This window comes from Anopheles marshallii, chromosome 3 (genome assembly GCF_943734725.1).
Source record: "Anopheles marshallii chromosome 3, idAnoMarsDA_429_01, whole genome shotgun sequence".
In the NCBI taxonomy this organism is placed as follows: Eukaryota; Metazoa; Arthropoda; class Insecta; order Diptera; family Culicidae; genus Anopheles; species Anopheles marshallii.
The window spans coordinates 27,230,274-27,244,617 of NC_071327.1; the positions used below are offsets into that span (position 1 = coordinate 27,230,274).

A 14,344-nucleotide genomic window follows, 5' to 3' on the forward strand; every position below is an offset into this window, starting at 1 on the left:
TCCTTCTGAGCATCTTCCTCTCGAACGCAGCTAAAAGAGTTTGGCCAGGTTTGGATAAGGTCCATCTCTCAGTGGCCTGCGTGAAGCTTTTGGTGGTGACATCCTTGATGAATAATCAAGACGAATTAAAGTCCGAATTCTCTACTACTGCTACTCTGCTCTCTCTGAACTCTCCTAGTCTAGTTAGCGTGGTGGAAATTAACCCTCACAGCTTTTACTTTAAGGGACATAGCATTTAAAGAGTGTGTTTTCCAAGAACATAAATTTTATAGCATCTAACACCAAACCTCTTTGCGTTCAAAACATTGTTTATGATTTTTTTTGTAATCCAATAAAATAGAATCCTTTATAAGCATTACAATGTCTCGTGAAACATTATTTACTGCGTGCCAAAAAATGCGCGCTTTTTCTCCGCGAAACCCTACAACAGTCTTCCGTTTTGACATTTCGCTCGGCTGGCTGTCAAAAGAGAGAGCGAAAAAAAAATTACAACATAAACAAAGCGAGCACCAGTTTCAATTTTCCAGCAACTGCAACAAACGTGATCTTAAAATGGGCAAACATAAGCACGGAAATCGGAAGCGATTCCTCTGCAATGTGGACGTTCCACTGTCCCGCACAACCGCCAGCGTGTTGAAATCATCTGACGGCGAGAATGTTATTCCACCTCCGCTGAAATCGATCCTTAAACCACCCGCCTCAACTGGATGGCCATCGGCTGAGCCACCAGCGGCATCATCCGCCACGGCAGCACCATCAACTTCCGAAGCAACAAAATACAAGCAACCAGAACTACACACTATGCTCGGTTTAAGCAAAAGGATTGAATCGGTTAAAAAAATGGAAGCTCAACCAATCACCAACATGACCCAGCTGACACCCATCAGTAAAAAACGCGTTAATACACAGGTAAACACACTAAACGAATCCATCTTTCTCTCTGAATGCATCCATTACCTTTTTTTTAGATAACGAAGCAGTTGAATCATCAGTATGATCTAGCTGTGTTTAAAAAGCTAGCACCTGTTAATGTGAACGATACGGTGTTACTGCCCGCTCCCGGTAGCCGTTCAACCGCCACCGCCAAATCGAAGTATTTTTCCAAGGACAAAAAGGACCCGGAACCAACGCTAAGCGACTACTTGCGTCCGATACCACGCTTTACGATTGACTTTGTACCGAACGTTCCGACACCAAATCTGGGCCGCGTTGCTGCAGGGGACTCCTGGAACAACTTCCAAAACATCGAGTACGTGATGCGGATAATGGAGGAACACTGAGTACTAGTTATTCCGACCGATCGATACATTCATAAGCACATTCGAGACGAGTATGCGTCGTTTTTGAGCATTTATTGAAATGTTTGTTTCTAGAAACGATCATTGAACCGTAATTTTAATACATATTCCGCATTGGGGCGCGGGAGATGCTCTAAGCGGTACTACCGTTTGGTTTGAAGTTTAATTAGCATGATTGAATTGTGTTTCATTCCCTTATTTTAAATTGTTTCTCGCTCTCTTTCTCTCTCTAACAGCACCTTAGCCCTTTTTGCTCATCCATCTTCATCACAGCTGTTCTATGTTCCTTCGGCTTTTATTTCTTTCTCTTTCGGCATCGAAAAATTATTAATTACATGCAAAGGTACATACACTTAGGGTCAAGATTAGAGTGGAAGATTTGATAGTAGAAAGTAAAGCTAAAGCCAAGTATGCTCCACTTTAAACATTAGAATACTTTACGTTCATTACCCTCTGTCCACTAGAATAGAAGAGTAAAGGAAGAATGGAAGTGAAATAAATTAGTCAAGTAATCCTTCGAGCTGAATTCCATCGTACTAACCAGTATCCTCGCATTCATTATTCGCCGCTTTGTTCTATCCTAAAACTTTAGTTCAATCACATGCAAATTGCCATTAGTTCATCACTAGTTTCTTTGTTTTGTGGGGGTGCAGTTTCTCCCCATTACGAACCATCCCATCGACCATCATCAACACCAACTGAGTTTAGCACATCTTTCGAGTCTATCGGTTATCTTCATTTGTTGCTGCTATTTGCGTTCACTGGTTTTCCATCGTGGGAGACATACAAAGATTTCAAATTCTATCATTACACAATACATTTATACTTTCTACGTTAACCTTCTCTGTTTGTTTGTGCTAGTAAAATACGGTTGTTCCATCTTAAGTGTTTGGAACTCTGGTTCGAATTGCTTGTATTTAATAGATACCGAAAATGTGCTGTTTTCTCTAGCCCCATGTTCATAAAGTTATTCAGATATGATGGCCCGGTACATATTGCTGAAATGTAAACGAAACAAGACAACTAATTCCCAACTCATACACCATTTATTTAAGAAACACATCAAATGATAAGGAAATCAAGTTAATATAAAAAATGATTACACACATAATTGAAGAACATAAAAAAACAAAATTCTTATACTATAAACTTAATGCAAACAAAAGTAGAGAGTGCGTGAAAGTAAAATCAATTACACGTACAGTGTTTTTGAGAATAAAAATATGTTACTAAAAGCATATAAAGAAAGTGTGAAAATCCAGCTACATACTTCAAACCTTTCCATTCCATACGGTAACGGGAAAACACTGGTTTAAGAATGTTTAAATGATTCTTCACGAATCGTAGCATTAAAATAACTCTAAAAACTGTTTTTTTTGCTTATTTAAATGTTTCCCTTTTTTTGTTGCTCTGTGTCTAACACAAACCGTTTATCCTTTTTTCATGTTTTTTGTTGTTTTTCTGGTAAGATTCTTTATAATGCTTATGGGATTTGGTTATTCGAAAATCGGTTATTACTGTTTCATATAATCATTGCAATATGTATTTTTGTTTACTCCCATTGGTTGAATGGATTAGTTTAAACTTACGCAAACTGTGTTGCGCTTTATATAATCTTGTAACGTTTATAGCTTGTGCTATAGAGCTATAATTGTATTATATTTGTGTGTAATATTTCATGCTTCACTTTCATCATAATTCTGCTCTTGATCGAAATGGTAAGAAGGGATGAATTGTGTGTTGTGCCTGTGTGTACGTGATAAAACAGTGAAAATACCCTTCAATCAATCGTCAAACAGCGTCCCGGCAGGGAATGAATGGTGGGTGCAATAAAGATTGACAAATGGAAGAAATTGACCAAGGAACCATTTAAATTTTCTACCGCTTATCGGAAGAAGTGGAGTGGCCAAAAGAAATGGGTAAAACATCATCCTTCCACACCGTCTTCAATGCTTTCTTCTTTGTGCTATCGTCAGTGAGGCGGTTTTTTCTCTCACTCTCTCTCTCTCTCTCTCTCTCTCTCTCTCTCTCTCTCTCTCTCTCTCTCTCTCTCTCTCTCTAGGCTACCGAACAGTAGGTAAAAATAAATGCTACCTAATTGCAAACGGCATTCCGCCGGGGAGGTTCCGATTGCAAGAGGCTAACAATCGCTGCTACGAGTACAGATCGAGTGAGATTAGAAAGGCAAAAATAATGGGTTGAACCGGTGCAAGAAGTCGTGCAATATTTAGCAAAGTTACACAGTAAAGTACCACGGAATGGCTGCTTTGTTGTTCCTGGTCCTGGTGGGCACTGAGTTGCTCTTGTCCATCGACCATGCGTACGGAAGGTGGAGTGACTCGCAGTACTGCTGCTAAGGTATCTATCCCTAAGGTGGTTGTTTCTGGTGTTGTTGGTGGTGCAAAAATGTTAGAAGTGTTCGGTTTCACGCTCCGTTTTAAATGACTTTTTCGCCACTGTTTCGATTGAAGACGTCCACGATGGGATGATGGCGCATAATGCTGACGTCCGTTCGGTTTATCATGTCCTGTTAGGTCTAGTGAAATGTCTCCTTTATGGGAGGCAAACTTTTCAACACACCAACGATTCATGATCCTTCTTCTTCTGGTCACTTCCTCAAACTGACGGCGGTAAGAATGATCAAGTGAAATGCAGATAAACTTAGAATCTACCGTGGAAACGATGTGCGTTTCATTACAGTAGGAAGACGCACGAAACAAAGATGTCCTAATTTGCCGCTCGTTGGCAACGGAACCTAACGCACAAAGATTAGCTCGCGACCAATGGCAGGCGAGCGTTTGGCATGCATGCAGACCGACAACCTGCAGTTGCTGACGGCGTTCGGCTTTCCATCCGGATCTGGTTGCTGCTTGTACTGCTGCTACCGTATTATTATTAACATAATAATAACATTCAACATAACAAACGTATCGCAAAGATGTCGATGATCCTGGTGGTGATGGTGTTGATGGTGGCGGTTGTAATCAGAACTGAAGGCTGCGGCGAGCAACGACGGCTAGTCAATTTCAGGATATCTTGTTGCGCCACCAGGAAAACAGAACCAGCGGGGAACATTCCTCGATGTTCAGCACGAGCACGTACGATATAAGCTGCACGAAGAAGATCGCAAACAGAACCGGAAGGTCGAGCAGCTTCTTCAGCTGTCCGTAAAACTGTAACTCGTTGCAATCCGGAGTCGCGGTAGCTATTTCATGCTGGAACTGCGGTTCGATAAACATGGGCGTTACCAATTCGGGTTGTTTCTTTGATTGCGCCGACTGAGATGGTTTATTTCCGAGTGCACGGTACGGATCCAGATGCGAGTAGAAACGGTCGGGAATTGACTGAAATTCCTCTTGAGGCTTTAGATCTTTGTTCAGCTGATGTTTGAAACATTTTCCGACGCGTTTATCAGTTTTACCGGTCGATGGGTACGGTTCTTTAATGGTGTCACTCCCGGCACCGAACGATGTAAGCGCGGAAAAGATACCAAAGAGTAGCTTTACGAATCCAATCGGTAGCGGATGCTGAGACGTTGTTGTGGAGATGTTATTTTGGAAATGCAAAAGATTGCGCTTTACGGGACGAGTTGGTGCGGAAGTTGTAGAGGACGGAGGAGCGGGAACAGTAGGACCATCGTCAGAGAACGCATCAGCCGATGGGGGAAGGACGGGAAGGGATACGGGGGAAGGAATGTTAGCCCCTGCCGGTGGAGCTAGGCACGGTAAACCTCAGCTAGGGTATTTGCAGTATTGGGCGTACGTAAGGTCATAGCTGGCGAAGCGCGAGTATTGAATGTCGCGACGCTTCCACTGATCTATGATGCCCAGATGTTCAATCTCGCGGTTTGCATTCGCTGCAATCGACGTCTGCAAAGAAAAGAGAACGAAATACAATGATAATTAGTATGTGTCATACGAGTGTATACTCTACGTGATCGTACGTACCTTGTTCGCAAACACGGTTACGATGAATTTACCCGGCTGGAACGTGCGGATGACGCGTTTGATCAGTTCGCCGTAATCCGATGACGCGACATTGCTCTCGAAGCTGACGTACGAAAACTCACGTTCCGGCGTAATGTGGATGGTCATGTAACATCCCTGAAAGTGCAGAAAAATGAAACGATTTTCAGGATAAGCAAGACAAGATAGACGGGAGACTTAAATTCTCTATTAAATGGAAACGAAGGAAAACAGGTTAAATACTTCAAACGTCTTAATGCAAACGGCAATTGTGGATAACTGTTATTATAAATTGCACAACATGAAAACAACAACGTGCTTAAGTAATTACTCATGGCAAGATTATTGTTCCGAACTCGGATTAGCAATTGGTAGCCGGAAGATCGGATTTATGAATGAGCTGATTCATCATTTTCAATAACATGCCAAAAATCAATAATCAAACACAAAAATGTTATAAAAAATATTACAAAATAACAGATCAAGCTATTGTTATAATTAATGAATCTTTTGATTCATTCAACATTAGATCAAACCAATTCCAAAATTCAAAGCAAATGTTTATGTTTTATGAATTTATCATTTTAGAATAACTCATGCAACTCTGTGCTAACATGTTGTGCACACAAATAAAATCTGCTCTCAAGCAATGACACCAACTTGAAGCAATATCATTATTCTTCATAAAATGATACCAACATTACCTCTTTGTATTTCTTGCCACACTAATAACGTGTAGTGTTGTGAATTAAGTCCACATATCCACGTGATCGTTATTGGAAGAAACGCAAAGATAGAAATAGATAAAGTCACAGTTTTATAAATATTACAAATTCAGTAGTACACAAACATTTTACTTACATTCTTCGAGATGCCGTTCATGGAGTAGCCACACGGATCAAAGAGATAGTCATCGATGACCATGCCTGGTAGGAGACGATGAATTCCCGATTTCTGAAAGAAGACAAGGAGATACATAAAAAAAAAACAACTCGTTATGATTAATTACAAATTGTAATTGCAATTGCAATTGTACAACAACACCAACCTGGGTAGCTTCTTTGGCCGTTGTGCAGACATCCTTGGTGAAGATGGCCATCACGTTCGGGTCAAGATCCGTCATCAGGATCTCGATCGTTTGATCCGGATCTGGCTGCATAGACGCTTCAATGAGCTGCGCTTCGTGCTGCTGCTCCGAATGGTGTTGCTCCATCAGCTGATGGAGATGGTTGTTGCGTTTGAGAATTTTGGAGCCCCCTCCCCCGCGGCTCAGCGTGTAGAGATGCCAGCAGTCGCGATTGATCGCACCCAAACTGTAGGCGCGCCCATCTTCAAAGAACGAATCGAGAAATGCGACCTCCTCGTCAAAGCCACGATGCGGTGACACCTGCAGCTCCGGACGTTTGTAGTTCTTGCGCGAGTAGAACAGATCCTCGATCTCGGTGTAACCGGCAATTTCCGCTGCCAGGCGCAGCAACGGTTCGAAGCACTGCAACGGCGTGGTGGTACCGCATGTCTTTAGAATCCAACGACGCTTGGACACAAACATGCTGCTTTCACTGCAATGAAGCATAGTGATTTCCAGAGATATTTACGATCATTATCCAGCAAAAGACTAAACAAAACACTAGAGAATTCTTCAAGAAAGTTGTCTAAAGTTCGTCGAATGTAGTATCACGGGGCTCGCGTAAAAAAATAAGCACAAATAGCCAACACAAACGTAAGAGATAGAGCCTCAATCAGTAATTGCATAATACATTACGCTAGCAAATCCAATCGTGGCTTCTAGACTGCCGATCATATCAACAAATACGGATCGGTTAGTTACATCTCTGTGTACTCAAGGAGGAGGGTTCACGACCCGGGTAAAGTGCTTCCCCATCATTCCAGATGGATCAATGGCAATCTATGAATTGCTCTCAGCGCCATAATCGGACAGTTAACGTCAGGGATCTTTAGCTTAACCGTAAACTCTGACAGACAAGACAAAGCAAATGATTAGGCGTGACTGTGTACACTCTAGAACGCCTATTATCACAAAGATCCTTGACATTTAGAGCGTGGTCATCACGTTATCTCTTTAGACAATATGAAGATGCCAATTCTTGGGCGGTTGGAAAGTGTCTTTATTCTGGCAAACAGTTGATTGAAACCGGACGGCAATTCAAGACGAAAGCGAAATCCCTATCATAAAAGTAAATATTCAAGAACTTCAAGAGGGTCGTAGCAAAAATGAATTGGCTCGTTTTATTTCCTTGCTTTCTAACTTCAAAGATAAGAGGTCTATTGCTGCATCAGGTTCATTAGAGAATGCCCGAATTATAAATGAATGATTTGTGAGGCATGCGTGGTTGAAGGACACTACAGCTGTCTTAAATGGTAAAGTTATCACTGAATTTGTTGAAGTTTCAGAAAGACCTACAAGGTCGCATTAAGATTGACGTAGTGGCATTGTTGAATTTCTCTCTCCCAATTCCGATTATTACGCACGACCCAACAGCAAGTTATCAGGCAGTATTATTTAATAGAGTAATTGGCGAATAGCTGCCACAGGCCAGGTCGATGGCCGTTGTGACGTTAAGGTTCATTTCCGCCTGCGGTAAGGTCAAGAGCGTAAATCTGCACGATCCTATGCTTAGTCTAACAACCAGCCGGCATTTTTGTCCCCCTGTTTGAAGGCAAATTATCAAATCGTTGACTATGCGCTCGCGTTGCTCTGTCATTGAACCATTTTGCACAATCCCAACATTCAGTCTAATATATTTCTCTGTTGACTAGCACAGGCATCTGTTTCCCTGCCGTGATGTATAAATTCGTGACGCGAACTTCATTGCGCACACATCAAGAAACGGAACAAGCCGTTAAAATGTACACTCCGTTCAGCATAGAAACCAAAATAACCACAAGTGGGTATAAATAAGTTTTCCTTTCGGAAGCGCTGCAAAAAACCCCAAACTCAAAAGAAAATCGAAACACAGCACAGGGGGATAAATATACTGTCGAAAAACTAAAACAAAAACACAGCTGTTCTGTGAAGGCAAACGAAAGATGAAGCAAACGCTAAGATGCTGTTTTGAACGCGGCAGATTAGGGACAGAAAGGCAGGTTTAGAAGGATATTTTTGTACCGCTTATTAGCAAACTCGGTAATACAACCGGCTGCGTCTAAAAGTGCTAAGCAAACAAATGTTGCTGTCAACAATCGCTAGCGCCTCGGTAGCATCAGTAGCGGCCAGTACGATTGTGTACATCGACCATTATATGGTTGGTGCCTTCTTTTTCCGAGTAAACCAATTTTTAACCTGGCTTATTATGCAATTTTATAACGATATACTATGCACGCAAGTGTGACGCGTATATTTTTAAAAGTAAATAAAGGCACACCAACGGTTGGATGGTTGTGTATGAGCGAAAACAGGAGCAAACAAGAACATTCACATGCAATGACTTTGTCCATTTGATTCATATCAGTCCAAACAGTTGGATGTACATTTATTATGTCATATTGAGATAAATATTTAAAATACCTCTCCTCAGAGGCTTCTGTAACCTTAGCTTTAACGTTGTATGAATAGGAAAAAGGTATGCAACAAAAGGTTACAACCATTCATCCATAAAAAAGGCTCATTTCGCTTCAAATATTACTGCCATGGGGGTTGGCAATAAGGCATTAGGGCTGCAGTCAAATGTGGGGCTCGTCTAAGGCGGAAAACAAAAGCACCATTCGGTCCGACAACCCGTACAACTAATGCTCATCCACAGCCGATCCTTTTCCTGCCTGCTATATACATATATGTGGGGGGGGAGGGTATCATAAACCCATGATTCACGACCAAACGCAGCTAAAATGAACCACCTGTCTGAACAGATTCTTATGGAGCATACACATGTACGGTGGATCGTATGTAGCTGTAACCTCTTACCTCAGCACATAAGCATCGATCTGGTCGTTTCTGGTGAAGCTGATGATTTCGCATCGTACGGTTTTCAGCAGTGCATCCCACATCGGTCTGTAATTTGGAGGGAAGCAAATTGAATCAAATTTAGAACGAATACTGCACAAGTAGGATGAAAATTTATTATGAAACGAGAGCAATGGAAGGAGCGCATCGTACTCTGCCGGTGTGGAAATTATTCCGGGAAAATCCTCGCAAAAACCTCGCATGACTAAGGTTGGTCAGGAAAATCGATTACATAAGGCTGGAAAGTTCCGCGGGGCATACCGTACCCGAATCATGTGTACATCACCTGCCCAAGGTCGAAGGGGCTTTTTGCGCGAATGAAGGTGCAAATAAAGGATCTATTTACGGACAGAAACGTGTGAGCGGTGTGTGGCAGAATTTAATGAAATGTGAACCGCCAATGGAAAGAACATTGTGCATATGGGGTGGGGCCCGTTTAATTATCGTCTGTGTGCATATGCGCCCATAATACAGAATTGCATTATAATCGAATTGAAAAGTATGCTTCTAAAATAGAACTTTGCGCTTGTTTCAACAAAAAAGTACTTATTAGGCCTTTTTTTTACAAGCTTACATCAATGCAACTCATTGTTAAACGCTTCACCAGGGTATAGATTGTGCCGGCGTATTGCTCGAACAAAACCACTTTCATCAGCACATTCTATGCATTGTGTACGATGGAAAGTTTAGTATGCAGTGCAAAGGCACATGAAAGCAATAAAATTGAATCATCAACATTGTGATATGGGCAATTACAAAGTAATACGTTCCCACTAGTTACACTGTCACAATGAATGTAGTTACTATTTTCGACATGATATTAGATTGGGGGTGTACTTCCGGCAAGTAATTAAGCGCTAAGAAGGAATCATGATTAAAACTGGCCACGTGTACACATAAACCAACTTGTAAGGGATGAAATTATAGTGTGTTCTTGGTACATTCGTTTGTTCCATCAAATGGATCGCTATTGTAATAAAAAATAAAGCACAAAACAGAGAGATTATCAAGTAAAACTTCAAAAATACTCATTTGAATGCATCTTAGTGAAATTAGTCATCGAAATCATGGATCGAATCTCAAAATAATCTACACCATGAATCGCTAAATATATGTATAAAGAACCATTAAAAATATTTTAAGAATCTCTAAAGACGAATTAATAAACCTCTAGGGCATCTTAAATTTCCGAAGATTCTTAAATATCCAGAAGGGATTTTGTGTTTTGAAACAAATCTTCTTCTAGTTTATCATTCGAAGATTTTGCTGACAAAAAATAATTCCATTTAAATTGGTTTATGGACTCGGATGATGTGCCTTAAAATCCTGCTAAGTTAGAAGTTTATCAATATCTTGCCAGGTTCCTGTATGTTTCATTCATTTTCCAGTTCATTTTCGTAAGTAATCATTTTTAATGGTTTTTTTTTATATTATTGCAAAGAGTTTCTTATTAGATGAATGTTCTGAACTGGCTGAACGTTTGTGATGAATCTACGATCGACGTACCGATGTAATCATCATGTTCCTGTCGATCGGACGGACAGCACTACAACTACATTCATCTACGGCGTCATTACTTGCCCATTTGATCGCATTTAGTCGAACCGCGCGAACGTCAATGCGCTGCGATCTTTGGATCGCGACTGTTTACCATCCCCGTTCGGGACAAGCGTGGACATCGAATGCCGCAAAAAAACATCTGATTTCTGAGCCGGCGTACAGTACTACCACAAACGCAAACCTTGATGCTGGAACGCACTCATGCGCACGTCAATGCGTCTTGCCGTTTGCGTATTACCTCGCTTAAGGTGGGGAGAAATGTAGCAGCCACGCATCATGATGCCGGTAAAACAAAACGAATCCAGTACATCTACAAACGCAGCGCGTAAAGCGCCGACCAACGCCACGTGGTTGATAGCGTTGCCGGGATTGCGCGGCTCTATCTACTGGCCGCTGCTTATCGCGCACAGAAGCCTATTAAAGATGACCCTTTCGGTTTGTGCTGAAGCAGTTGGACATTAATGGCACGTTACACTAGGATCGGGAATAGCCTAGAGTGGTCGTCGGCGTCATACATCGCGAGCAGAACGGGAACACGCGGGCAATAAAGGCCACCTCCATGGGTCACGGGCTTATCAAGTTACGCAAAACCGGCATCACAGAACAGTTGTTTCCAACCATTGAACCAAACCACATAAACGAACCATGTTCCAGCAAGATCCTCTTCCAGGAGAGGTTCTCTACAGCCAACTTACATTACTCATCTCGCGATGAGAAGAGCAGACTCCAATTGATTTATTCCAAAGTCAAAGCAACCGGCTGACAAAATGTTAACCCTTGTGAGCAAAGGCTGATAACCATCGTTCCCCACGGGAAGGGGAAGACACCAACCTAGATGTATGCGTTTTCTGTATGGGAAACTATCCGCGTATGCGTAATGAATGTCCGATTTTTCGTATACGACACGCCTTTGCCGACTGTCAGTGCAGCAATGTCAGCGATGAAAGTGTGCGTGACTTGTTTTGAAAATGTTCTGGAACATTCCACGCGTGATATTTGTCGATTTTTTTGGCATTTACGTTCAATCAGTTGTGGGAAACAAAATGATCCATTAACGTTTGATTGGTTTTAAATATTGCAAAGTGCTCCGATTGCATTGTTTGTTAATGTGACTAATGCTACGAATGAAAACCTGCGATTACGAGGGTGTCTCAGGGTGATCACAGTCATTCGTCACGTCAACCGCAAATAATCTTTACGAACCGATTGATAAGCCAAATGTGAAGTTCTGATTTTTTTCCGCAATCGTCACCAGTCTCGTGCAATGATATCAGGGCTAAGGTCTTCAACATTAGACCATTATCAAGTGAATGCTATTTCTGGCATGGCGTTGTTGGTATATCCCATGAAGATGCAACATCAAAGATACCCGAAGGCATCCACATAAATTGTATTCTTCATTTATATCACGAGACAAACGCGTGATTGTTGATACAGATGGGTTGAAGGAAAGGCGGCACGAAAAAGAAGCATCCACTGTATCCCAAACTTGGCATCGAACCTGAAACCGGACCGACACGCACACCGAAACGATTCCTGCACGTGCTCGCATACACTCCGAGGCGTAGCGTTCAGCAAATGTGGGAGTTGGTGCCAAAACTTTGCTCACCTCGCGGTCTGGAACATTACTTTTACTTTAGCGCATTAATGCAAAATTATTGGCAGATTTTTGAGACACCGTTTATAAATAGCTCGCAATACTACAGCATAACATGTTGATGAACTTGGCTCAAATTGTCACCGATGTGCTGATTTGTCATCTTGCTAAAAACCAGGAGGCCTTGGAACCAGAGAGAAAGAGAGTGTGTGTAGTGGAAACAGAACCAATACAGTCAGGTACTGTCGAGCGCATTAATCATCCTGTGTGCTTGCAAAAAAGAAACATCCTTGACAACGAACTTTCGGTACAACCACGTACATATCTCCCACCAGTCCACACATCCTGCACCGAGCACCAAATGTGCACCTGTACTCATGAAAAAAAGGGTGGAAAGAAAGGGAAAACGCTTTGGATTCAAAGTAAGTATGATTGGTCCTTGTCTTACACAAGGCGCATAACTTGACAGAGAAGCCGGTAAATTTTCAAGGCTGAAAAAAAACCGACACTGTGCAATTATATCCGATCACTTTGGTAGAAACTGTGCTAACAACTTATATTATCAAATTTATGTTAACGTTTACCTGATATGCTTCATGAAGATATGAAAGGCTATGAATTCACATTCGTTGGCATGAAAATTACATAATTTTACCCTTCTCTCGCCTTAACTCTCCACAACTCTGCGTATGTCTGACAGCTGAGAGCTGTCAATTTTGAACCCAGGAAAAAAAGCGTAGAACATTCGGCAGAAATTTTCTTTTTTTACCTCCTACTTTTACTTCCTTTTCCGAGATTGCATGAACAAGGTGGTGGCGACATGATATGCAGAGAAGCAAGATTGATGTGAACAAAGGAAAGCTTTCTCTACGCGCCAAATCGATAAGTGCATCCGGAACGGTGCAAAGAACCCGTTTTTTTACGTTTTCCCACACAAAAAAGAACGACCGCAAAGGAAAAGGGGATGAGGTGTTAGTGGACGGGTGTAAATTTGCGCACATCGATACCGCTTTTCCCCTTCGGGAAGGTTTAACAATAAGCGCATTAGAATACGGCACACGCACACAACAGCACGGCAGCATCTCATATGTTCCGCAAGCCGCATACTGTGTGGAACGCACACATATAAACAGGCCCAGCCGGGTCGTCCCGTGAAAAAAACACACACACACGCGTGCACACAAACCTACATTCGCGCATACACACACAGTACACACACACACATGTCTGTCAAGGGTTGGCCCCGTAGTTTCAGCTGATTTTTGAAAATGGATCCGTACACAAAAGAAATTGCAATTCGACTAGGTGAAACGACAAGTAGTCGAGCGAGACAGAGAGAGGGTGATAATCTACTGAAGACGGCGGAAGTTTGTTGCTATTTCCACTTTTTACTTACCTGGGGATCTTTCGCAGATCGGCACTCTTGTGCGCTGGGTTCGGTTCGAACCAGATCTCCAACAGCTTTTCGACACCTTCGAAAAAGTGCATATCCTCCCTACTACTGCTGTTACTACTGCCACTACTTAAATCCTCCGACTCCGCCATGCTGCTGTCTGCGCTTCCTTACGTCTGTAGTTCAACACCTTTTCGCTTGATGATGGTGAATTCACCTGCCGCTCGTAGTCGACGACGCGTACGCTTTCCTTTCGTAGGATAATTGTCCTGCAGGTGTGTAACTCCGAATAAGTAAGTCCCGTAGTGCCTTTGCGGATACTTTTCCTCTGTGTCTCTTTTTTCCTGCCACACGTCACGCGTGGCCTCGAGTGAGTTAATATCGTTTAACTTGCTTACCGTTTCCGGCGATAGCGCAGGGAGGCTTTTAGTAGTGTTTCAAGCCCAAAAACTTCCCGTGTCCATTTAGCACGTGCCACGAGAGATGGAGTGCGTTGGGAATATTTAAAATTTAACTTCGACTACTTTGCTCGTTTTGTTCAAAACGCTTCTAGAAGAATCCGACGACGTT

The 14,344-nt window shown here is 42.2% G+C and overlaps 2 protein-coding genes across 2 annotated transcripts; one reads left to right on the plus strand and one right to left on the minus strand.

The window, feature by feature from the left end:
* Positions 1-552: 552 nt before the first annotated feature.
* Positions 553-1,280, plus strand: LOC128714842 (protein PPP1R35 homolog). The gene is made up of 2 exons (XM_053809722.1): positions 553-909; positions 969-1,280. The coding sequence occupies exons 1-2, from the start codon at positions 553-555 to the stop codon at positions 1,278-1,280; spliced, it is 669 nt and encodes a 222-aa protein (XP_053665697.1).
* A 3,749-nt stretch (positions 1,281-5,029) lies between these two features.
* LOC128711238 (S-adenosylmethionine decarboxylase proenzyme) lies at positions 5,030-13,926 on the minus strand. Its single transcript, XM_053806105.1, has 7 exons — positions 13,778-13,926; positions 9,186-9,272; positions 6,312-6,822; positions 6,125-6,217; positions 5,968-5,988; positions 5,246-5,401; positions 5,030-5,167 (listed from the first exon to the last, which is right to left on the minus strand). The coding sequence occupies exons 1-7, from the start codon at positions 13,924-13,926 to the stop codon at positions 5,030-5,032; spliced, it is 1,155 nt and encodes a 384-aa protein (XP_053662080.1).
* Between the last annotated feature and the right edge of the window lie 418 nt (positions 13,927-14,344).

Excerpts from the sequence above, each read along its gene's own strand:
- LOC128714842 (XM_053809722.1), top strand. The coding sequence starts at position 553 with ATGGGCAAACATAAGCACGGAAATCGGAAGCGATTCCTCTGCAATGTG. Across the intron at positions 910-968 it reads AAAAACGCGTTAATACACAG|ATAACGAAGCAGTTGAATCA; the intron begins GTAAACACACTA and ends CCTTTTTTTTAG.
- LOC128711238 (XM_053806105.1), bottom strand. The coding sequence starts at position 13,926 with ATGGCGGAGTCGGAGGATTTAAGTAGTGGCAGTAGTAACAGCAGTAGT. Across the intron at positions 5,402-5,967 it reads GTGGCAAGAAATACAAAGAG|GGATGTTACATGACCATCCA; the intron begins GTAATGTTGGTA and ends CTGCACTTTCAG. Across the intron at positions 5,168-5,245 it reads TAACCGTGTTTGCGAACAAG|ACGTCGATTGCAGCGAATGC; the intron begins GTACGTACGATC and ends TTTTCTTTGCAG.